This window comes from Poecile atricapillus, chromosome 10 (genome assembly GCF_030490865.1).
Source record: "Poecile atricapillus isolate bPoeAtr1 chromosome 10, bPoeAtr1.hap1, whole genome shotgun sequence".
Classification (NCBI taxonomy): Eukaryota; Metazoa; Chordata; class Aves; order Passeriformes; family Paridae; genus Poecile; species Poecile atricapillus.
The window spans coordinates 3,732,204-3,755,520 of NC_081258.1; the positions used below are offsets into that span (position 1 = coordinate 3,732,204).

The 23,317-nt window shown below is 41.6% G+C and overlaps 1 protein-coding gene across 1 annotated transcript in view; it reads left to right on the plus strand.

The window, feature by feature from the left end:
• The first annotated feature begins 5,409 nt into the window (after nucleotides 1-5,409).
• The window catches only part of PEPD (peptidase D), a 137,710-nt gene continuing 119,802 nt past the window's right edge, over nucleotides 5,410-23,317 (plus strand). The window contains exons 1-3 of the mRNA XM_058846098.1: nucleotides 5,410-5,486; nucleotides 11,129-11,312; nucleotides 12,516-12,643. Of these exons, the coding sequence (XP_058702081.1) occupies nucleotides 5,470-5,486; nucleotides 11,129-11,312; nucleotides 12,516-12,643 (329 nt within the window). The 5' untranslated portion in view covers nucleotides 5,410-5,469. The remainder of the gene's footprint in view (nucleotides 5,487-11,128; nucleotides 11,313-12,515; nucleotides 12,644-23,317) is intronic.

The window sequence follows — 23,317 nt, forward strand, 5'->3', positions numbered from 1 at the left end:
TAAACTGAGTCACACTCTCCTCAAACTGGCAGTCTTTGAAAAATGCCTGGAAATATGACCCGTTTTTAAAATAAATGTTAGTCAGTTGATTCATTAAAAGGCAAAGAGGTGGATAACATCCTTAGTGAACTTTGTGCTTTTGGCACAGTTTCCACTGCCTGGAGAGAGGCTGTGTAATGTCTTTAGGGGAGAGCATGGCTGTGTAAAACAGCCATTTTTTACAGCTCAAAAGATAATTGAACTCTCTGATTCACAAGCTCTAGTTTTTTATCCTCTCTGTCCTCTAATATGTTATTGCACAGTCCCCCTGGTCCTTCCTAAGCTCCCAGGTTAAAGCTGGCTCATGAGAGGGGGCTTTGGACACTGGGTGGTGTAAGTGATCTGACCAAACTGAAAAAGTGCTGAAGTCCCCGGACACAGACTGTGATTAGATCATCTGATGGCCAGTTTCTTATCACTTGGGGTTTTTTAGGTTTAAATTGAAGGCAGGAGCCAGCTGGGTTAAATTTCCAGTCAGATGCAGAGGAGATTAGATGAGTGGTTTGCAGGAAAAGGAAGTAATTTATCTCATCATCTGCAGTTGGCTCTGAGGACCAGCGCTGGGAGACACTTTGGGGCAGCAGCATCGATGACTTTTGGCCGGGAAGGGCTGAGTTCATGCGGTGGCAGACGTGGCTCCATGGCAACCTTGCTGTCATTCCTAGACTGACTGTTGCCACTCAGCCCAGCAGCACAAGAAAGGAAAAGCTACAGGAGCAGTGGTTCCTGCAATTAGAGGGCAGCATCATAAGCATGACTTTCTTTCCTAGCGAGGAGGGTAGGAATGTTTCAAGCAGAAAAATAAACGTTGCCCATGCAAAGCCTGGAAGAACTCATTTCAGACAATTCTAATATGTCTGTGTAAGAGAAAGCAATTTCTTCATCATCAACAAAATACAGACCTTGATAAACCAGTGGCTTACAATTTTATTGTAAGATTTCAGAGTGGAAAGTACATTCCAGATAAACTGTAATTAAAGAGGATTTTCCTACCAAAAAAAGTGAGAAATCTGACTTTAAATTGGTGTGAAGATATGGATCTTAATCTGCAAAAACCTGAAGGCATTAATCTTTTGAGAAAATATTTACATATGCATATTATAAACTTGTTTGGGGATTTGTTGTGCACTGGGTGGAGACTATATTATGCAGTCACTAGTGAAAGAAAAAATAAGCTTTGTAAACATGTTCTGTATTAAAACTGTACAATATATTGGAAGGGTTCAGGCAAGTTCAAGGTACCACAGGGAACTTGCAAGATTAGTGGTGCTTTCCCATTGTACAAATGGTGCATGTCCATAGGTGCAGGCTGGACAGATTCTCTGTAACACAGTACAGGAGCTTCATCTGCCTCTTCCCATGCAGAAATCCAATCTACTATAGAAGGTGGTGCAAAGCTCTTTGGTTGTGCTCTTCAAAATACAGTCAGGGAGCCACTCCTCATTGTAGAAAGAGGCTGGACTTCTGAAAGTGAGAAATGCTGAAGAAATAGACCATGAGTAATGTGAAGGAATTTTGTTCTCAGATGTGGTGTCTGCTGTAAATTTTGGTGATGCTGTTGGGGTAATGGCTTCAGTGATACTGACCACATTCATGTCCCAAACCCACTGTTGCAAAATTTCACTACAGAATGTTCATTAAAACTTACTTAGAATAAACAGAAATGCTAATCTGTCATGCTAACTACTATCAGTTATAAAAAAGGAGATACAGGATAGTGGCTTATCTCTTATACCTGGCAATTAGCCATGACTGAACTGCAATCATGTCACATTTTAATGAAGTACAAATACACCCAACTCTTTGAAAACCTGAAAGGAGCCGTGGTGCTGGGCACTAGGCAAAGGACATACAGACAGACATAAACTTCATGGCCTTCCTGCCTTCCTGGCCTGTGGGTTAGCAAAAAATATAATATACGAGCAAACAGACTGAAAAATCATTGAGAAGTCTCCTTTCATTGAAGCAAAGCAATATGTTGCAATATACAAAAATTGATTCTTTCAAGCTGCCAGAGGTACTAGAGAAGCATTACAGAGAACATCACATTGGCCACTAATTCTTAAGAAAACCTGACAACCCAAACATCTAAAAAAAGAAACCTTTGAAGCAGTTTTGATAGTGCTGTTTTAATACATCTTGATGAGATAGGAGTTTCTGAGGCAGCAACTTATATAAATGAAACAATTACAGTCTATACTAATGAACCTGAAAAAAAAAAAATACATTTTTGTGAAGATCAAACAATAGTTGGAGAAGCTACCTTTGGCTATGTGATCCTTGATGGGTACATTTTGAATATACTAGATTTTCTTACTCTCAGCTGAAAGTCAATGGTGAGAGCAATGAGGTAATGTAATGCTTTACCTTTCTTGTCTTTTATAATAATTTAGTTCAAGCAAGCTTTGGGAAAATCACACTTTTATTTCAAGATCCAAAAGATCAATACAGCAGTATACATTTAGTGCTTGAGGGAAAATTTACTAAAAATCGTTTCATGATGAAAATGCCAAAGGCAGATGCTTTTGTTCAATCTGTTGCTTTGAAGTGACCTTGTAATCTTAATTCCACATTAAAGACTTATGGCCATTATATCAAACAAAGGCAGTAGGGGTCTCTGTAGAATGATTCTATTAAAAAACCCCACAGTATTAACACATTTTAATATAGCAGTCTGTGTAATTAGTTGAGACTAACAGCTGATCCTACAATGTATGAAAGACTTTGACTCAAATACCTACCCATCTGTTGTTATTTGCCTAGCCAGTGATCCCCCACCCAAGTGAAGAGTGCCACAGAGTATTTCAGACAGCAGTCTTCTACCTTCCAAAATTTTGGAGGAATAATCAGCAGAAAAACAGATCAAGCTGAACTTAGAACAATTCCTGTGCTGATAAATCAGCATTTCCCTTTATTTCTGTTTTTGTTTTGCTTTGTTTTGTTTCTGTTTTGTTGGTTTTGTTTGTTTTTTTTGTTTACTCCTCTCAGTTGCAGAGTCAATTGCAGCATGGAGAGAACCAGAATTGTCTATAGGTGCAATAAAGCTGGGCTTGCTCCCAGTCTGGCAGCCAGTGTCATTCCTGTGGCTGGCATTTCAAGCAGAGCCACCTTGCAAATGAGTTGAAGTTGTGCACAGTGTAGGAGTTTCATTCTCTCAATTCCTGAGACAGAAGAACAGGATATTTTTTTCCCTCCAATGAATGTAGTCTTATTTCCTGCTGAGATTTAATACATTGCAGGTAACTTCTAAATGTGGTGATTGTTTTTTGGAAGGCAGGTAAAATGACCAAGAAGGAAATGAAACAGGACAGAGACCAAGAAAACCTATTTTAGAGAGCAGATACCCAGAAAACCTATTTTAGAGAGCAGATACTACAATGCAGGAGACCTTTACAGAGGGTAAGTGTAGGGGTAGGCAAAGGGGAGGAGGGAAGGATGAATGCTCAAAGCCACAAATGACCGTATTTGGAGAGTGCCTTGAGGCTTTAGTCTTTTCTCTCTAGTCCTGAGAGGAGAAGGAAAAGCAAAGTGAGCTTCCCAGCCTCCTCCCAGTGGTTCTGATGGAACCTAAGCAGAAGGAAGCCCCTCTAGGGGACTGAAAGCAGTAAAATATTTCACTACAGTTCACTTTTTTCAGTCTGAAAAAACTGAGGAAAGTTTATTGAAATTCAACAACTTATCAATTATTTCTATAATGGGGCTTTATCCATGAATCTGGACCCCAAAATAAGTATTGTAACTTGTCAAATGCACACTTCATGAAACTTCTCATTATACATTTTGTACTAAAGGTACTGACTCTTGGACTTAAAAACATTAAGAGGTAGAGAATGTCTGCTTGACTTTCCTAGTTTTATCAATGTACATGCACCGATCCAGACTTCCTGAAATCAGTCTTTGCCTGTGACTGCCCTGCAGCTCTCACACATCACTGCAGAGCCAGCCGTGCATGAGTAGCTGCAGTTTTCTCACAACTTCTAGAGGACAATATGACCAAATGAGAAAAAGGGGCTTAATTGTGCATGCTGATTTTTCATAACACAGATGAACTTTAAGCTCCAGGTATTTGATGATCATACCCTGCCTTTGCACTGCCCTGCATTCCTCTCTTTCCCGAGTGTTTGTGGTGGAAGCAGACCCTCCACGTGCGGCAGCCAAATATTTCAGGTACTTTCTTTTGGGATCAGTGCCTGACCAACAGAGCAGCGGCATTACTGAGCAGCCCTAGAACAAGGACTCACCCTTCCTTTGCAGGGAGAGAGGGTTACCTGCCCACCCAGAGCTGCATTTATTGCTGTTTTATTGCTGCACGCAGCAGCGGACCCTGAATTCAGGTCACTGAGCAGAGCTCTCTCATTCTTATCTGTGTTTCGCACTCCTGGCTATTTGCTTTTGCAAGTGCATCGAGTTACTTGACATGTGAACCCTGTACTATGATAGTTTCTTCAGATATCTTGTAATCTTGAAGCAAGAACAAGTAATTTTGAGGCAAGAATGAGTAATTTTGGGTTCTGATGAAATCTGTGTGAATAGGAAAAAATCAGCAGGGTGGGGTGAGCCCAAGGGCTGGCGATGGCTCCAGCACACCATGCCCAAAGTTTACTGTTAAACACCTTCACCACTTCAAAATGCAGGTGGAAAACATCTCTTCCAGGGATTACAGTAGAACTGCACATGAAGTGGACATTTGAGCAACCATTAATTGAGGACAGGTCAGCGGTAGGGCAGCAATCACCTGTAAAAGATTGTATTTACATTATGTTATATTGGCTTCGAGGCCTGGAATTGTTCCTTAGAAGCCAGCACGGGTGGACAGGGCCGGAGCAGCCACAGATGATGTCAGGACGACACTCCCGGGGTCGGGGGGTCCCGGTGCGGTGTCAGCCCGGCCTGTGGCGGGGCGGCGGGGCCGTGAGGGGAGCACGGAGGGACCGTGAGGGGAGCACGGCGGGGCCGAGAAGGGAGCGTGTCGGGGTCCTGAAGAGAGCACGGCGGGGCCGAGAAGGGAGCGAGTCGGGCTCCGAGGAGAGCACGGCGGGGCCGGGAAGGGAGCGAGTCGGGCTCCGAGGAGAGCACGGCGGGGCCGGGAAGGGAGCGAGTCGGGGCTCTGAGGAGAGCACGGCGGGGCCGAGAAGGGAGCGTGGCCGGGCTCTGAGGAGAGCACGGCGGGGCCGAGAAAGGAGCGAGTCGGGCTCTGAGGAGAGCACGGCGGGGCCGAGAAAGGAGCGAGTCGGGCTCTGAGGAGAGCACGGCGGGGCCGGGAAGGGAGCGTGGCCTGGCTCTGAGGAGAGCACGGCGGGGCCGGCAAGGGAGCGAGTCGGGCTCTGAGGAGAGCACGGCGGGGCCGAGAAGGGAGCGTGCTGTGGCCGCTCCGCCCGCCCCGCGCTGCGGCGCCGCCGCCACGTGACGGCGCGGGGCCGGCGAGCGAACATGGCTGCGGCGGCGGGGTGAGTGCGCGGCCGAGCGGCACCGGGACCCCGCAGCCCCCGCAGCCCCCGCAGCCCCCGGAGCCCCCGGAGCCCCCGCTCCCTGCCAGGGGCACGGCGCGGCCGCTGGGGGCTCGCGGGGGGCCCGCTGGGCCGGCGGTGGGGCCGGGCAGGCAGGGCAGAGGCTAGCGCCGGACTGCGTGCGCTGCACCTGGGGTTCCCCGAAAGGATTTCGGGCTCTGCGTGGGTCGGTGAGAGCTGTGAAGGGTCCCACGGGCGGGTTGGCTCGCAGTGCCTCGTCCCTAGGCGTGCATTGTCCTTTAAGTTGTCTCAGGTTTGGAAGCGATGCTTAAAGGTGGCTTGGATTACACAGCGCAGGGGCTTTCCCACGTTTTATAACAAAATTCAGCCATTTCTTGCCGTGCTGCAAGAAGGTGCCATTATAACCGTATCCAGACGAAGGGGGAAGTTTCCAAAGTTGCCGAGCACGGGTGAGGCCGGGGCCTGGCTGTGAGCCGGGGCTTTGGGGCGCTCCCTGTGGGTTCCCCCCGGCTCTGGAGCCCCCAGCGCTGCCCGGGCGTTCCCTGCCCCGGAGCCCTGCGGCCGCCCTGCCCTGGGCTGCTGGCGAGGACACGGAGCGGCGCCGGGACTGCAAGCTGTCAGCTTTACAAGAAACACCGAGCTGGCCGTGAAGAAAATACCCATTTTATACCTTGAACAGTCTTAGTTGCTTTTACTGTTTGGTTGCAGCACCTGTTTCCTCGTGCTGCTGTTAGCATGGGCCTCTTGCGCTTCACATATGGGATGTAGAAACAGCACTGGAAATTGTTTAGGCTTCAGGCTGATGTTGATGAATCTGTTGTTCAAAGCAAACAAACAAATAAATAAGGCCCAGTCAATAAACAAGTGATAATTTACTGAAAAGTAGTTTCAGTGGTTTCTCATCTTCATTGAAATCTGGATCCTCTCTGTGGGATCTCAATGGAACAGTAATGGCAGTCCATTAATTTTCTGCTCAAAAAACCCAGAAGTACAAAAGGTTAACTGAAAAATGGTAGGAAAACCAGAAATAAAATAGGAGTTTTGGTTACCAGTGTGTTCTGATGGTTGCTTTACAACAAATCCAAAACGTTAGATGAATCATATAGTGCCAGAATGTACTCTCTCTAAGACTTCTGAAATAAGCATTGAAGATCAGGAGCTCCAGGCAAAAGAAAAATATCCTTTGAAGAAACAGATGTAGTTTAATGTTCCTAGCTATATTTCACTTGCAGTATAATAAAATAAAAGAGCTTGTCTGTGAGCTTGGGTCTAAGTGATCATAAAAATTGTATGTGACAGCCAGCAGGAAGCTGTCAGCTACTGTGGGAGGCCTTTACCAGGCTGAGCAGTGGTTGAATGCTGGTACCAGACCAGAGAAAACAAGGGAGCTGAGCTTCTCTTGGCCTGTTTTGTTCTTGCAAGTAGCCACTTTTGATACCAGCTAAGGTTTATTTGCAGAAGCTTGCATAGCTTCAAAGAGGTGTGCACCACAAAGCAGTGCTTCAATCAAATATACTTCTTTAAACTTCATATGAGAGTTTGGATTGAGTTTGTCGCTGGAGATGCCAGAGTCCTTGTGCTAACAGAAGAAACTGACCTTAAGGGACCAGCCGATGTGTTGTATTAATTCAATTCTGATAACTCTGCTGAAGCAAGTCCGGAGGAGGCCATGACATTGATCATGACTGAAGTGCCTCTTGTAAGAAGACAAGCTGAGAAAATTGGGGCTGTTCAGTCTGGAAAGGAGAAGGCTGTGTGGAGACTCACAGCACCTTCCAGTATCTGAAGGGGCTGCAGGGAAACTGGAGGGGGACTGTTCATCAGGAGGTGTAGTGATAGGGCAAGGAGTAATGGGTAGAAACTGAAAGAACAGAAATTTAGGCTGGATATTAGGAAGAAATTTTTAACTGTAAGAGTGATAAGATACTGGAACAGGTTTCCCAGGGAGGTTTGTGGATGCCCCAGCACTGGTGGTATTCAGAGCCAGGCTGTGCAAAACACAAAACCAGCTAGTGGAAGGTGTCCTTGCCCATGAGAGGGACATGGGACAAGATAAGATGATCTTTAAGGTTTGTTCTTACCCAACCCATTCTATGATTTGTGTGTCTTGTGGAATATAACTGGGTGATTAGAGATCACGGACTAAAATGAAAAACTTGTAGTTTCTTCCCTAGCGAGAATTTTGTGGCAGTTTTGTTCCAAGGCAAATACCATAGTTTTACACTGCTTACGCTGTAATTGCATGTGCATTTGTAGGGTTGATACACATGTGAGACAGCTAAATATGTGTACCCTCTCAATTTACTACAAGTCACTGAACAAACAGTCCTATGTCTCACTTTTTTTTTTTCTCATGATCTTGAGTATTATGGGAGTTCTGTTTCCCAATTTTTATTTGCCATGGAAAGCCGGGTGTACAGCCGTACACCTTTTTGTAAAACTTAAATGCCCCTGTCAGGATTGTCTCTAAAAAGAGCTCTCTGTGTTAGCTGTGCATGGCTTATGTGTGCCAAGATCTCTGCAGGCAAAGCAGCACCTGTGGGTGTTCTGCTGTGTTGTCAGTCCATCCATGGGGGTGCCATCAGTTTGGTATCTGGGTGCTTGCAGGAATAAAAAGAGAACAAGAGCTATGGAGGAAGAAAACTCCTAAAATATTAGAGTTGAATATTCTCTCTAAAACCTAGCTGGTTTTCTCTGCAGGATTCTAGTTCTGAAAGTAGGTATATTTCCTGGCAAGCTCACTCTGTCTGAGGTATGAATTAACACGAGTGCTCAGCAGAGAACCTGAGAACAGAGCAGGATTTGCAGCAACACTCAGCTCAGCCCTTAGGGCCTGCAGCCCTTGCTGCAGGGTCCAGCATGCTCAGCTGTTGTGATTTCTACAGCAGCCTTAAAACAGAGACCAGGGCCATGACTCTAAAGAAACTGTGCCACTCTAAAATAACTGCAGAGGCCGTGCTCTGCTGTGGATTAATATTGTGGCATCATATTCAGACAGGGAAAATGGAATCTCTTATGTCCCAGGAAGAACATGCTTAGAGAACACCTAGACAAAATGTGCACAAGAACTTCCATTCTGCACTAGAATGCATTTTAGCTTTAGCATTAAGATCCCACTAAAAGGCACAATGGAGTGGCATAGTAAAATTACTGGTATGAATTGCTACCTGATGTAATTATTTCTCCTTGAGTCTCATTTAGATTGTCAAAGGTTTTAAGTGTAATAAGAGCATTAATATTAGACTTAAGGGAGATGAAAAGGTGCCTTTGTAGCAGCTTCCTATGAACTCCAGGGTGTGGGAATAGGCCTGGAGGAGAGAGGTCAGAGTTCTCTCTCTCTTTTTTTTTATTTTTATTTTAAATCACAGAAAAAGATTCCCAAACTTGTGAAGCGAGTAACATTGCGATGAAGGTGACTTTCTTCCTTCCTTTGAAGCAAAACATGAGACAGGCTGTGCCACAACCTCTGCCTGTTTTGTTGTTCTTTTTTTTATCAGCAGATACAAAGGTCTGAGAACATATGGTATAAGGGTATCTGATGATGTTCTCTCCTTCCTTTTATAAATGTCCTATAAGGTGAGCACATGATTTCCAGGCCTTTGCATGTATTTACTCCAAGGGACGATCATGCTTGGAGAACAGAATTTTTTTAATTACTGAGCCACACCTTTGTACCTGGAAAGCCTTGCCTATTTTTAGTTTAAGGTTCACTATCTGACTTAGAACTTCCTGTAGCTTTTGCTAGGATTGTATGAACGTGCTTCCTTCAGGTGTGGGTACCCCAAAAAAAAAGCTTATGCTGTGCTGATGTGCTACAATAGGTAGTCTGCAGCCCTTGTGATGATTGCCTGCCTTGGTGCTGGGTTGTCAGGTGTGTGTTGGAAGAAATAAAAATAAACACTTCTGGGTTTTGTGCACCATTAGCTGAACTTGTGAGCAGAGAGTTTGAAAATTGGATTAGCAAGAACAGTCTTTTACCTTTTAAAATTACTTATGCTGTTACATCAAGTGGTTATAAGCAAGTAAAAGAAAGTATTTCATTAGCTCTTTTATGCTGTGGTTGCAGTAGGAAATTATAGGGTTTACATTTCTGAGGTTGCTAAAGTCTTTTAGGAGGTTATGCAGCTATAAATCAAAGGTTACCTTTCAGATTGCCTATGAAAGCTATATAATAATTAAGATGTGGGGCTTTGCTCCTCTAAGGTTAAATCCTTTGGTGGTTGGCTCATTTCTTGTCATCTTAACATAGTAACAAGTTAACTGCACCTTTCTGGCATCTCCTGTAAAGCACAGCTGATAGAAAGTCACTGTCCATTCAGTCGTGGAGAAGCTGAGGTGGAGGGACAAACTGGGCTTAAATGATAGGATTTTATGGATAAATTTTATTGATCATCTCTAATACTGAAGCTCCAAAGCATAGCTTTGCTATATTAAGCATAAAAAACCACCCCCAAAACAAACTGCATTTAGATTCTTCTCATAGCATCTGGTTAAACTCCTCCCTCTGCTCCAGATCCCAGAAAAGCTGTAGTGTTTCTACTGGTAAAGCTCCAAACAGTGCACTTATGGACCTGAAGCTAATGTGGGTGAATCAGCTGCATATTCTTGAGGCACTTTCAACATCTAAAATTACTTAGTTACAGTGAGTTCTCTGCTTTTAAACTGTATCCTTGCAGCTGAAACTGTGTTGAGTACAACCTTTCAGGAACTTTCTGGCTGTCTCAGTGCACTTGTGTTGCCTCAGGGTCTAGCTGTGGTACCCAATACATGTTCCTGTGGCCACATGTTTGAGTTCACCAGCTGAAGCTGCTTGTGTGCATGCAAAAATAAACATACATACATAGAAAAGAGATGGCAGATCCTGTGTGAGTATGGGAAGTGCTGTTGTCCTGTGTTGGGCTATGTTAGGAATGGTAAAGCATGACACAGACTCTCTAGCTGGCCTGCACAAGACAGCAAGCTTTATTATTCCAGATCTTCTTTTATAGACAGGTCCAAGAAGGTCTGGAAAGGTAAAACTCTCATTGGTCATGAAATCAACACATCACCTTCACTGGTCAGTTGGAACATCACCCCTTGACTGTTTCTTACAAACAAACATCAAGGATCCAAACACCTGCACAGGTTGCTTTCCTTCTCCAGGGACTGTTTGGATTCCTCCTTATGATTTCCCAGGCCACACTTCTCAGGCCAGTCTGAGAAAGTTACGTGATTTGCTTTCACACAGGCTCAAGCTAATGCCTGAAGCCTAAAAATCTCTTATTTGACCATTGTCAGTTACCACAGTCCTGTGTCTGCTATCCATCATCTTTTCTCTCTGCCCCCTGTTTCCCAGAAGGACTTGCTAGACTTAACTCCACTTCTGTTTTCAGCAACTCAGAACTAATTTTCTTCCCTCCTGCTCTGCCTCTCCTCAGCTGGCATGGGCTGCAGTCTCTGTGCTGTGTTACCCAAAGGGGTGTAATGAGGGACATTACATTAATGGGCTGTAGCTGCAGCCAGCCTTGTCTGTTGTTTGCACCTTTATAGTAAAGTTGAACTAAACTAATGAACACTGTGCATCTAAATTGTGCTAACCACTGTCTTTGCCTTTAATTGTCAATTGAAAAAATCTCTTCTAGACCCTCCTTTTGGCTGGGGAATGAGACTTTGAAAGTGCCTGTAGCGCTTTTTGCCTTGAACAGAAGACGGCTGTGTGAACGCCTGAGACAGAATAAGGATGTCCAGAAGAATTCAATCGTTCTGCTGCAGGGTGGAGAAGAAACCCAGAGATACTGTACTGATACTGGTATTGTGTTTCGCCAGGTAAGAGCTGGATCAAAACTTCAAATTAAGAAACTCTCTTTGCATGAATTTTTAAAATGATTTAAAATTATTTTCTCTTTGTCTCTCAGATGTGCATTGTCTTCCTTCAATAAATTGGCTTCTTTATAACATTGCTTCTTCAGCTTTGAGTTGCTCTCACTTTCAGTGCTTTAGTGCAGGCTCGTTATATTTATTATTTAAAGGGCCTGCACCTGTTGAAGGCCTTACTGCTCAGCAGTGTTTGAATCTAATCTTGAAGACAGCAGTGGAGTATTTTTTCATTTTTTCAGTCTTGTCTGTGACTCAAAAAACACCTTATTTGTGTAATGAAATATGTTACAGTGGACCTAAGCTGAACTAATTAATAGAAAAGTATATTTCATGATACAACAGCCTGTATCTTGGAATTTATAACATGTATCTTAAATTAGACTCTTCCTTAAGTACCCATGTGTTCTTCTGTCACAGATAGGACTTAACATCTTCAGGGGATGTTGGTGTAAAAGAACTCAAATTATGCATATCCCATACCCTGCATGGTTTCTGCAGCACTTTGTTTTGTGAACTTAATTGAGCTGTTGTGTGTTATGAAGAAACAAACCCAGTAAATTCTAATTTAGATAGTACATATCTTAATGTAGTTATTAGTCTGGTTTTAGAGGAGATGCACTTTTCAGGATACTAGAGCATATGCCTGTTCTTACCAAAATTAAATCCTGTATTGTTAGATGTTTTGTTGTTTGCTTGCTTGTTCTTAAAATAACTCTTGGCTAAGGGCTGTTCCTAGTGCAGCTTCCTCTTCTCTGGGGAGGGTTGGGGGTTTCACTTCAGCACTCTGCCTTTGGAGCCCAATGAAGCTTCACTCTCCTTTTGCCTTGTCTCTTGTGACATGATTGTTTCTCCCTGATAATACCTTCCCTACTTCTGGATTGGAAGAAAGTATTTTAATGTGTGGTGTATGTTTAATGTGCTGAGTTAACCTCTTTATGGTAGTTTATTAATCTCTGATCCTTTCCAGTTGCCAACTAAGGGATTTGTATTATTCTAACCTAAAACTAACCAGTCTGAAAAGGTCTAGACTTAAACCCCTCCAAAAGCAAGAGTCCTCTTCCAGATATGTGGAAATAGGAATTAATATGTACTGTAGTGTATTTTTAGAGCTGGTAGAAGTAAGGTCTAAGAATATATTTTGTTTTAACCTAGGAATCTTACTTTCACTGGACTTTTGGAGTAACTGAAGCAGGCTGCTTTGGAGCAGTAGATGTTGATACTGGAAGATCTATACTTTTTGTTCCACAACTCCCTGAAAGCTATGCTGTTTGGATGGGAAAGTAAGACCTGTCTTTTAACTGCATTCTGGTGTATCTGAGTACTTTATATAATGTAACTGCCTGTAGAGCTCCAGTATTGTGTCATTTAATCAGATTCTACCAAATCATGCTGTGGGAATGATATATACATAGAGTGATATATACAAACAGAGATACAAAGCATGATCAGTTGATATTGATCATGTGATATGAAATAATCTACCACCACTTGGAGCACAATACCCTTAGAATTAGAACCCATGAATCTCATGGTAGCTCTGAGAGGAAGGTGAACCATAAAGAAAAGTCAGTATCTTGTGTTAAGCCCAAGCAAGTTAAATAATAAAGCAGGCTTTTTCAAGCTGTTTTGCCAGTTTGCAGCAGCTTTAGCTAATGAAGCTTTCTGAATGGCATAAGGTAGTTTAGCCTCTGATAGGGTTTTTTGAAATGAACTCACAGACAGAAGAATGTGATTTTAATGCTATTCTGTGAATATGCCATAAACATCTCTCCATCTTCCTTGGCAGTAAATACTGCAGTGCCATAGTAGTGGAGGAATTGATTTATTTATGTGTTCATTTATTTTCTCAGTCTTAATTGTATTTACACCCTCTACCAAACTGTAATTTTTGTATCATCTACATTGTCTCAGAACATTGGATTGCTTCTAATTTAATCTTCTGACAAGCTGCTTCACTTCTAATTGAAGCCATCACTTATATTTTAATGCTAATTTTGGGAAAAGGAAAACAGTTGTAACTGATCCCATGTGCTGAACTGTGCCAGACCATATGGCAGGGCATGGCTGCTGTCTTCTCTGAGAGTTTATAAGAATTTCACTGTCTTAAACCTGTCTGGGGACTGAAATTGTGATGGCATAAAAATCTTCATACTGCTGTCTGAAATATTTTAGCTGTGAGCCACACCTGTCTGGGAGGGCAGGTTCTGTAAGCCCCCCATGTGTACTGAAATCTGTTCCCACTTGGTGCTTGTTCCCATTTATAGATAAAGATTTTTCCTATCTTTAAGTTCTCTTCTGCAAGTTCAAAACAGCTGTTTCGTCCCCACACCTATTGTGCCTAATATAAAAAAGCTTAAAAATATTATTGGAATTCCAGCATCTCATTTTGCATTCTCAAACAAAATATTGTGGTGTTTATAACTAGTGGTCTTTTTGATTTGTTTGTCCAGCACATGTTATCTGTCCATTTACAGAATTAAGTCTAGTTAAAAGTGATTCACTGTCATTGTGTCTTGTTGCAGAGTATAACAAATGGTCTTTGCTGTTTTCTAAATTCTTCTCCTTACCCTTCCTGAATTCCTGTGTTTGAATCTTGTTTTCTCTTCTGTCAGCCGTGGTCATGTACTTTTTTCTGCTTGTCAGAAGGAGGATGGGTGAATAACTCATTTGTGAGTCAGTAGCAGTTCTGCTTCATAAGTTTGTTGGCAGCGGGTGCTGCACACAGCTAGGGGTTGTGTTTCTTCCCAGAAGATTCAATTTTAACTCAAAATTAGCACTGAAAGAAAAACACAAGTAAGTATGCTTTCCATCCACTGCAGTTTATTACTACAGTTTGCCTCAGAAATGCTTACTTCATGGAAGGCACTGTCTACCTACTGGAGAAACAGTCATTTAACATCAGTGAAGCACAAATCAGTGTAATGCTTTGTGTGGTGTTTGAGAGATTGGTATCTCACAGAGGTCTGCAGCTGGGCTGCTACTTCATAGCATGGGGTGGAGTTGCTTTGTCCAGTGTCTCTTCTGCTTTCTTATTTTTAAGACAGATGTGGGAGTCTGTGAATTTGGGCAGAAACACATAGATTCTCTTAAAATTAATGAAAAAGCCTCTTTACTACAGTTTTACCACTGCTGTACTACTAAATGTATCATTTGATGTGGTGTTGCACCTTCATTTCTGAAGAACACGTATTTGAGTTGCTTTTGAAGCATAGTGTGGGTAATGTGTCATTCAGAAGGGTTCATCTTTTTGCCTTGAAGTAATACAAAAATGGGGCTTCTTGCCTCCATTCAAATTGCAGTCTTAATTTGGCCAAAGCCAGTGCAGTATCTCAGAGTGTTTGCCTGGAGATCAGCAGACTGATTGGAAGTTTACAAATGAGACCATGAACACCAGAATTTTTCCATCCTCACCACTGCTCTTGTTTTTCTGAGTGGTGCTGTATGCTGAGGGAGCCTGGGGACTCTGCAGAACAGGGGGACATGGAGGTGGGGAATGCACCACTCTGGGCTGGGACCAGCCCACAACACACACTAAGCAGTACTGGTGTTAAGGGTGACTGCCACTTTGCAAGAGTTAGGGATGCTGAATGTGTGTGTGCTCTGAAGATTGGTAAAAATAGTTGTAAGGTTACCTTTCAGGAGTCCTTCAAGCCAAAATAACCTCTGCAGTTTTAAAAGAAAGGAGAGATTTAGTTTAACTCCCAGACTATGGACCTTCTCCAAAGAAACCCAAAGCCACCAAGGTGGCAGTTGCAGAATTGTATGAGGGTAATTGTAGGACTGGTGGTCCTATATCCATGGAAGGGATTACAACAACATTGCTCTGTTTTTAAATCATGGGTGTGAGCATTTCTCCAGATGTTGGGCCAGCCAGTTTCTTAGCTGTTGGCTGGAAAAACCTTTCCAAGTAAGAGAACCACTTTGCATGTCTCTTGACTTGTACCTCTGCTCCTGTGCCTCCATCATTTGTAAGGCAGGCACAGAGACTCTGAGAATGACTCTGAGCTTAGTGGGTGGCTTTTCTGCTCCTGAATATTCTTCTGTTTTTAACTTTAGAAGGAAGAATTTAAGAAATTAATCTGGTAATATAGGATAGTAAAGGCTTCAGAAGTGTAAATGTTTTGTAAATGTCCCTCTTTCTTGGCACAGTCTTACCTAGTCAAGTTTTTGGTGCAACAAAGCTGTTAGCCATCATTTCTATTCCTGGAAAGCATTGAGTTGGTATGACTGCATGTCTTCACAAAGACTTCAGTTTTGCTAATTAATGCTGCACCTGCCATTTACCTCCTTAATTATAAATGACAGAACTAGTCAGTGTGCTGATTAAAGATATTTTATAAAGTAAAACATACTGTACAGCAGCTGCTTTATGTGGAGAGCATGCCAGAATAACTTAATAGCCTTGCCACATAGAGTGTTTTTAATAGAAGACAAAAAAGTATTTAACCCTTTCATGCTCTAACTTTAGAAACACAAATGTGTTAATGGTTCAGAGAATAAAATGGTGCTGTGGTGCTCAGTTAATGGTGCAAATTGCTGTGTTTTCTCTGAAGCTCTGCTGGATGACTGGTAAATATTGCAGCTTTAATCTGACGTTTCACCCACTATAAGTAATGTTTTTCCATGAATTTGATTGAGAGCTGTCTGTGTGTTCAAAGTTGAACCTTGGATTAGCACTTGGAGGTGTAATAAAGCACAGTGAAATGCTTTGCAAATGTTAGTTATTTCTCAGTGACCTAATGAGGAAGCCCTTTAAAACATTGTAATAGATTTCAAGTAGGTTACAACCAAAATCAACCTTTGGTTTTGATGATTACACTTGACTGACATCAGCAAAGCTGAGTAGTTTTACTGCCTTTTGAAAAAAAAAATGCAGAAGTATATGGTTGGGGTTTTTTGTTTGTTTGCTTTTTTCCTCTAAACACTTTTATAAAAGAAGTAGCCCCTCAGTCTGTGTGGCCTTTTGCCTTCTTTTTCTTATAGACTTTTTGTGACCATGAAAATTAGAAGCTAAGAAATTGATTTCTTGATCCCTTCTCTTAATGGAGATTGGTGAGATTTTGTGGCATTTGTATTTTGAATAATGGTAAGTGTTAAATCATGCACAGCATGTTATGTTTATCTGAGTGTATCATGCTGATGGAGATTGGTGCATTAATTACCCTTGTTCTGGCAGCAAGAGGGCAAGGTCTGTAGAAGGGAAGCTGACAGTGGGGACAGCTCTTTGGAAAGGGAGTGGAGTGTGTGTGGGGGTTGTAGGGAATGAACTCCAGATTACCTTAATTGCTCTTCTTAATGTACATTTTGCAGGTATAAAGGACATCTTCTACAGGAGTTTTATTAAGGTGGAGCATACAGGTCCTCTTCTCCATAGCCTGCTCCAGAGCTGTGTGTTTTTTTGTTTCACCTTCAGAACTGATCTGCCATCTCCTGCTATTTTTTATTGTAATTTTTTCTCTAAAATGAAATATGCTTTTCTTTTTCTGTGTCCCACAGTCTGATCTTTTACTAAATTTGTCACTTCCCAGTACTCACTGAATCCTTATTTTGCTGTTTAAAAAAACCCCAGGTTTTAATCACTTTAGGTCATCTTATTACTGTTTTCTACCAGTTGGCATTGCAATTTATCTGCAAAGTTTGTTACCACCTGGAAATGTTCTATGTGGGTCTCAAAACATACTCAGTTCTGCTTCTGTCTGTGAGCAGTGTCAGAACTAATTTCAATCTTTGCAGTATCCCACTAATCAAGACTTGCAGTCCATTTCTGTTTATTGCTTTAACTTCTGGGAACATCAGTTTAAATTGACACAGCACTTTTCAGTGTGGCAGTTGGAGGTTTTCCCAGCCCAGGGAATGCTCATCTTTTTATTTATTTATTTTAATTTCTGTTTTAGGCTTTTCCATTTTCCTATGATGACCAGTCATTTTTCAGGTTTCAGATTACATTGTAGTGGTTCTGTCCAAGGCAATTTGAGTTGATTTTGGAGAGTAGCAGTCTTGAGAGAGTTTTTAGTCAAATATTTTGCTATTATTCAGGTAGTACATTTGTTGTTTTACTCTTCATCTGATCCTTTCAAAACTACACAATAAAGCTGGCTACTTTTGATTGACAAGACTTGGGCAATTTCCTGGGGTGCTTATTTTCCATGAGTCCAGCTCTCCTTGTACAGTGATTTCCATTTCTTGTCCCCCATTAATTTATTATTGCATTTCATAGAATCATAGAATGGCCTGGCTTGGAAGGGACTTCCGAGATCAAGTTCCAACCTCCCACCATAGGCAGTGACACTTCCACTATCCCATAGGCAGTGACACTTCCACTATCCCAGGCTGCTCCAAGCCCTGTCCAACCTGGCCTTGGACTCTTCCAGGGGTGGGGCAGCCACAGCTGCTCTGGGCACCCTGTGCCAGGAACTCAGCACCCTGACAGGGAAAAAATTCTTTCTAATATGTAATCTAAACTACTCTATTTTAGTTTGAAGCTATTCCCCCTTGTTCTGTCTCTCCAGGCTCTTGGAAATAGATTTTCTCCATCTTTCTTTTTGGCTCCTTCTGGCACTGGGAGGCTTCATTTAGGTCACCCTGAAAATTCTCTTTTCCAGGCTGAACAATCCCAGTTCTCCCAGCTCTGTGATCATCCTGGAGCCTCCTCTGGGCTCTGTGCAGCAGCTGCAGCTCCTTGCTGTGCTGGGCCCAGGCTGGGGCAGCTCTGCAGGTGGGGTCTCACCTGAGGGCCAGAGGGGCACAATCCCCTCCCCTGCTGCCCTCGCTGGCTCAGCCCAGGCCAGGGGCTTTGGGCTCGCAGCGCCCACGGCCGGGGCAGGGCCAGCCCCCACTCACCAGCACCCCCAAATCCTTCTCCCAGGGCTGCTCTTGACCTGTTCATTCCCAGCCTGGATTGATCCTGAGGCTTCTTGAGCCTGAGCACTTGGTCTTGTTAAACCTCATGAGATTCCCATGGACCAGCTCCCCAGTTTCTCTGTGGATAAAAATTACTTTTTCAGAATAATTTATGTCTGGATTGCTCTTGCCACTTTGCTGACAATTGTTTTATCTAAGAGCACTGCTCAAATGCTCAGACTTCTCAAATGTTCTGTTTAGTCATTGTCCCAGTATTCTTGTTGTCCACAAGCCTTGCTTGGTCTGGGATGAATGTGTAATTATTTTTATAAATCTTTGCTTTGTTATGTCTTTTTCAAACAGCTTAATTTCTTGTTGAGAAGGCTTGAAACCCTAGTAGCAATTTGTATCAATCCATTGATTGACCATCTCTACCAGCACACACTTTAAGTGAATGCTCCAGTTGATGGTTTTGTAAGCATTAAAGGGCATCTTTTTCCTCTGCTCTGTTTGATTCAGGCATATAGAGAGAAGAACCAGCACTAAGCAAATCTGTTCGATGATGCTGCACCAGAGTTTTTTAATATCCGGATGTGGCTTCAAACCACGGATTGAGATAGCACATCTCATTTTGGTGATGCTGCAGGGAATGTTGATAGCCCCCACCAGGCATTTCTTATTTTATACTTTATGTAATGTGCTACCAGGAGTACTGAGTTCAGTGATATAAACTCCTGATAACATTTTGAAATATCAGAGAATCCAAGTTGTGTTTTTTTATCAGGCGTGCTCTGTGTATTTTCTACAAGAACTTGGCTGCTGCTGGTAGGAAGGTGAGCTGCAGCAGAAGAAATGTCTGTGGGGGTTTGCCAGCAGTGCTCCAACAAGGATCTGCACCTCCACTCTGCCTTCTGCTGTGCCACTGCCCAGCCTGAGGGCAGAGCTCTGCTTCTTGTTGCCCTGCATTTGGGAGGGCACTTCAGTGAAAAAATCTCAAGTGAAATACCTACAGCTGTTCCTCTATTCTTGCACTTCTGAAATTCCACATTCCTAGCTCTTGATGTTGTTTTCCTTAGGTTTTTCATTCCCTGTGACCTGTCTGTGTGCTCAGGAAGGACTCTCTGAAAGAGTGTGGTCTCTGTTGAGAAACAAAAAAAAAGAAAAAACAAACCCAACTGGTCTATTAAAATATGTTAGGGAAATGTATCATTAATATTAATGCTTCTTAAATGTGAGTGCAAAGTGGGCAGATTGTGTTTTACTGCTGTGTTTTGCTGGAGCTCTGGCAGTCAGAGCAGGTGGCCACAACCCCAGTCCTGGGGGACACTTCTTTGTCTGGCAGGGACAACGTGACATCGTGGAGAGGGCACTGTGTGCAAGGGTAGGTTTTGTCTTTGCTTTGTGCTCATTGATGTGTCAAGTTAATTTAATTTCTTTGTGGCTTGGCTTTCCTTACAAGTTGTAAAATGGGAATGTTATCCCTTTTCTTCTTAAAGCTGTTCATCTGATAATAATAACATCTTATAATAATATATATAATGTCTTATAATTATTTAACATCTTAATAAGGTCATCTAATGCTGCTGTAAAAATCAGTGCTGCTTTCTCTCATGCTGTTACCGATTAATATGGGAGCTGTGAGACATGCTACTCACATTCCAGAGCTTGCTATATTGCTTCTATGTGTGGGATATTAAATATTGCTTGTTCCCCCCACCCCAGTGGTGTTTTTCCAAAGTACAAGCAGAACATCTGCTATTGGCATATTCTGTATATAACTTCTTTTGTTGAGAAGCATGAACTGAGACCACTGTTTGAGTGAAATATTTACTATATACAGTGACCTAGAAATTACACTTAATACCTTAACCACTATAATTCTCATACTCTTTTTTTTTGAGAAGAGAGCTTTCTAATGAGTATATGTCATCAGTTTAATGCTACAGGAAATCTTTCGGGGATTTCAGTCTGTAAACATTTCCTTAATCTCAGTTCTTTCTGTATAGAGCCCTTGACTCCGAGGAAGAATTTTGTTTGCAGAGAGGAATAAAGGAAAGGTTACCAATTGCAAGTTTTCTGTGTTTTTGTTGGGTAGCTCTTGACAGTATCTCTTAAATGTCTAATTGAGACACTGCTGCTTGAGGTAAAATTTAGAAAAGTCTAAAGGCTTGTTCATCTTTTGGAAATGCCCGTGGTGGGAATAGGTAAGCAGGAGCAGTGAGACTGTACACTTGAAGCTGATGAAACAGGGAAGTCAATGTTTGGCTTTTACTAGGACTTACTGTGAGATTCTCCTCAATGCTTTATTTCTGATTTCCTAAGTCAAATGGCCTGTATTGCTGCTCCTAGTTATTCTGATTCTGCATGATCTGTATAGCTCTGGGCAGTTCAGTCTCACATAGCCATGCTCAGAGAGATGGGGCTTCACTTACAGTCCTGCTTGTTTTCCAGTCAGATCAGCTTGAGTTGTCATCTTCATCTTGATTTCTTTTAAAGTCCATTGTTTTCTTCATCTTACTGTAGGCTGTATCAAAAGGAGCAGGGAGTCTGAGTTTGCATGTGTGCAGGTAGTTTTGTCTTTCAGAGTGTAGCAATAATCCAGGGAAATGTGGAAAGGGAATACCATTAAGGTAGTCAAAACATTGCTGGAGGTTATCTGTGATACCAGCAAGCCCATTAGTACTGTTTTGTTTTAAATCTAGCTTGATGCCTTTTAATCTTATTTGAGATAGTGAAATTCCTTTTGGATGTAAAGGTGATGGCACTTTTTTGGACAAAATCAGGAACGTCTGCTGGTGTCTTTTAAAAGTGCACTGTGTTGTTCTTCCTAGCAGTTCTTGACACCCTCTTGTTTGGTTAATGCTTTACCATCTGTTAACTTGATGATATTGTAATGAGAAGGGAGTTTATTGGTAGATCTTTGACAGCATTAAAACATTGCATCCCTTTTCCTCTTTCAGCTCTACATATGCTGGTGTATTTCTATTCTTCTGCTTTAAATTTTGCCAAGCTTGTTACTCTGTGTTTGCAGTCTCTGAAATTTATACTCTGCTTTAAGCTCATTCTAGCAAGGACTGAGAAATGAGTTGTTGACTGTGTAGAACTTCAAGTGCTGAAGATTATGCTTGTCCAATTTTCTCCTTGTGCATGTGCTTTCCCTCATTTATGTGAGGAAAAATGTAATGTAATTCATGCTGTGTGTGTGTGCTGCAGCACATGTACAGGTGCTACCTGCAGGATAATGTAGGCATTCAATTTGCTCAAGACAAAGTGATTTTGCCATAAAGTGATGTTTTATATCTGTTACTCTGAATATGAAAGTCAGGGTTGAATGGAAGAAGCAGAAAGCTTTACTGTGAAGTAAACTAGTTTTAGCCTTTCTGTCTCACTGCATCAAGAATCACCCTCTCCTGATTTTGTGACACAAACTTGGACAATTTTTTGTGTATTTTAGGCAATAAAACTTGTCAAACCTATTAGGAGAATACTGTACCCTGAACATTATTGTGTAGAAGTCTTTGTTATTGGTCTATTCTGTTAGTGTTCCAATTATGTTAATCCTTACTTTTAATTAGTGCTTGTGAAAACGTCACTTTCTGGTATCTACCAGGAGCTGTGGATCCTAAAGACAATAAGACTTGTGGGTCTTTATTTTAATTGTAGGAGAGAGTCTTTAACATGACATGTTGCTTTCTGTCAGTGCTTGCTGTCTTCTTTCCTGACATAGTAGGAGTTCCTCAAGATGGTTATTGCCTGGTTATTTTGAGATTCCTACAGCTCCTTTTTAAAAAACACACCAAATTAATGCTGTTGGGTGTTGCTGATTGGTTGGTTTTTGGTTTTAGCAGTTTTTTTGTGATTTGGGTTTTTTTTGTTTATTTGTTTGTTTTTGGGGGGGTAGTTTGTGTGTTTTGGTTTTGGTTTGTTTTTTCTTACTAAAACCAGATACAGTGATTAGAAACTGTAGGTATTTCCCATTATTTGCCCTAATATACATTCAGTGATAGCATGAGTGGTCAGCCATCCAGAATATTGCTTTGTTGTCTGTGCCATTTGATATTAAATTAATATTTCATTTTGCAGAAGAGCAGTTACATCCTATTGGTGCTCATGGTAGGCTACACCTATTGCTTTCTTTTACATGAAAAATTAACTATTAACTATTAACTATTCCAGAATATCTTCAAACCACAAACAAGGCCAGGTGTGAGGACTTAAGGAATTCTCTGAATCCATTCAAATCTTAACATTAAAGGTGTACAATTTGTTTAATATTCATAGTGAACATATAATTTAGAATATTTTTCCCCTACATGAATATTCTATGTTCTAGGCTATGCAGTAAGAAAACTAATCTTGAACTGGGAGCTCCAACTGAAATGCCAAAGAAAAGCTAAATAGGACTAATTCAGGAAAAGCTGAATTTCATTTTAGAGCTGATCCACTGTAAAATCTAAAAACTGAAAATCTATCCTAGAATCAATGAAACATGGAAATAGAGAGCAACCTTTAGGAATAAGTGTTAAATATATTAAAGTTTGGATGAATGTTTAGATGCAAATGAAAGCATATACATAGAAATGTGTATCAGCAATTAGGCTGCAAATATATTAGCAGGTGGCTTAGATGTGTTTCTTTCAGGAATAGCTGTCAGCTGTTACAAATTCTGTTCACAGTTTTTCTTTGACATTTGTGGTTTAGATCCATCTCATTTTACCTCTCTTCTGAATACTGTTATGAAAACTAGAACAGTTTTTATCATGTTGGTATTACAGGGCTATTGCTCCAGAGTCCTTTAGCATACAAAGAAATGTTGCTTAATGGAATTCTTACAGTAATGTCAAATTTGTACAGATCTCTTACAATTTGTGTTATGAATTCTTGTGCAATGTAAAGAACAACAGGTTTAAAATGTTTTTAGACAATGAGACCAAGTTTTTATTTGGTTTAAAGTAGAAACACAACATGGTTGATAAACTGCTGCAAAGAAATTGTGATTTGAATTTTGTCCAAATATGTAAAAGCTTTAAAATAATTTTTTGTGTGTTTATAGATATATAGATATAGATATAGATATATAGAAGTAGCTATTCATTTTACTGATGGATAAACAG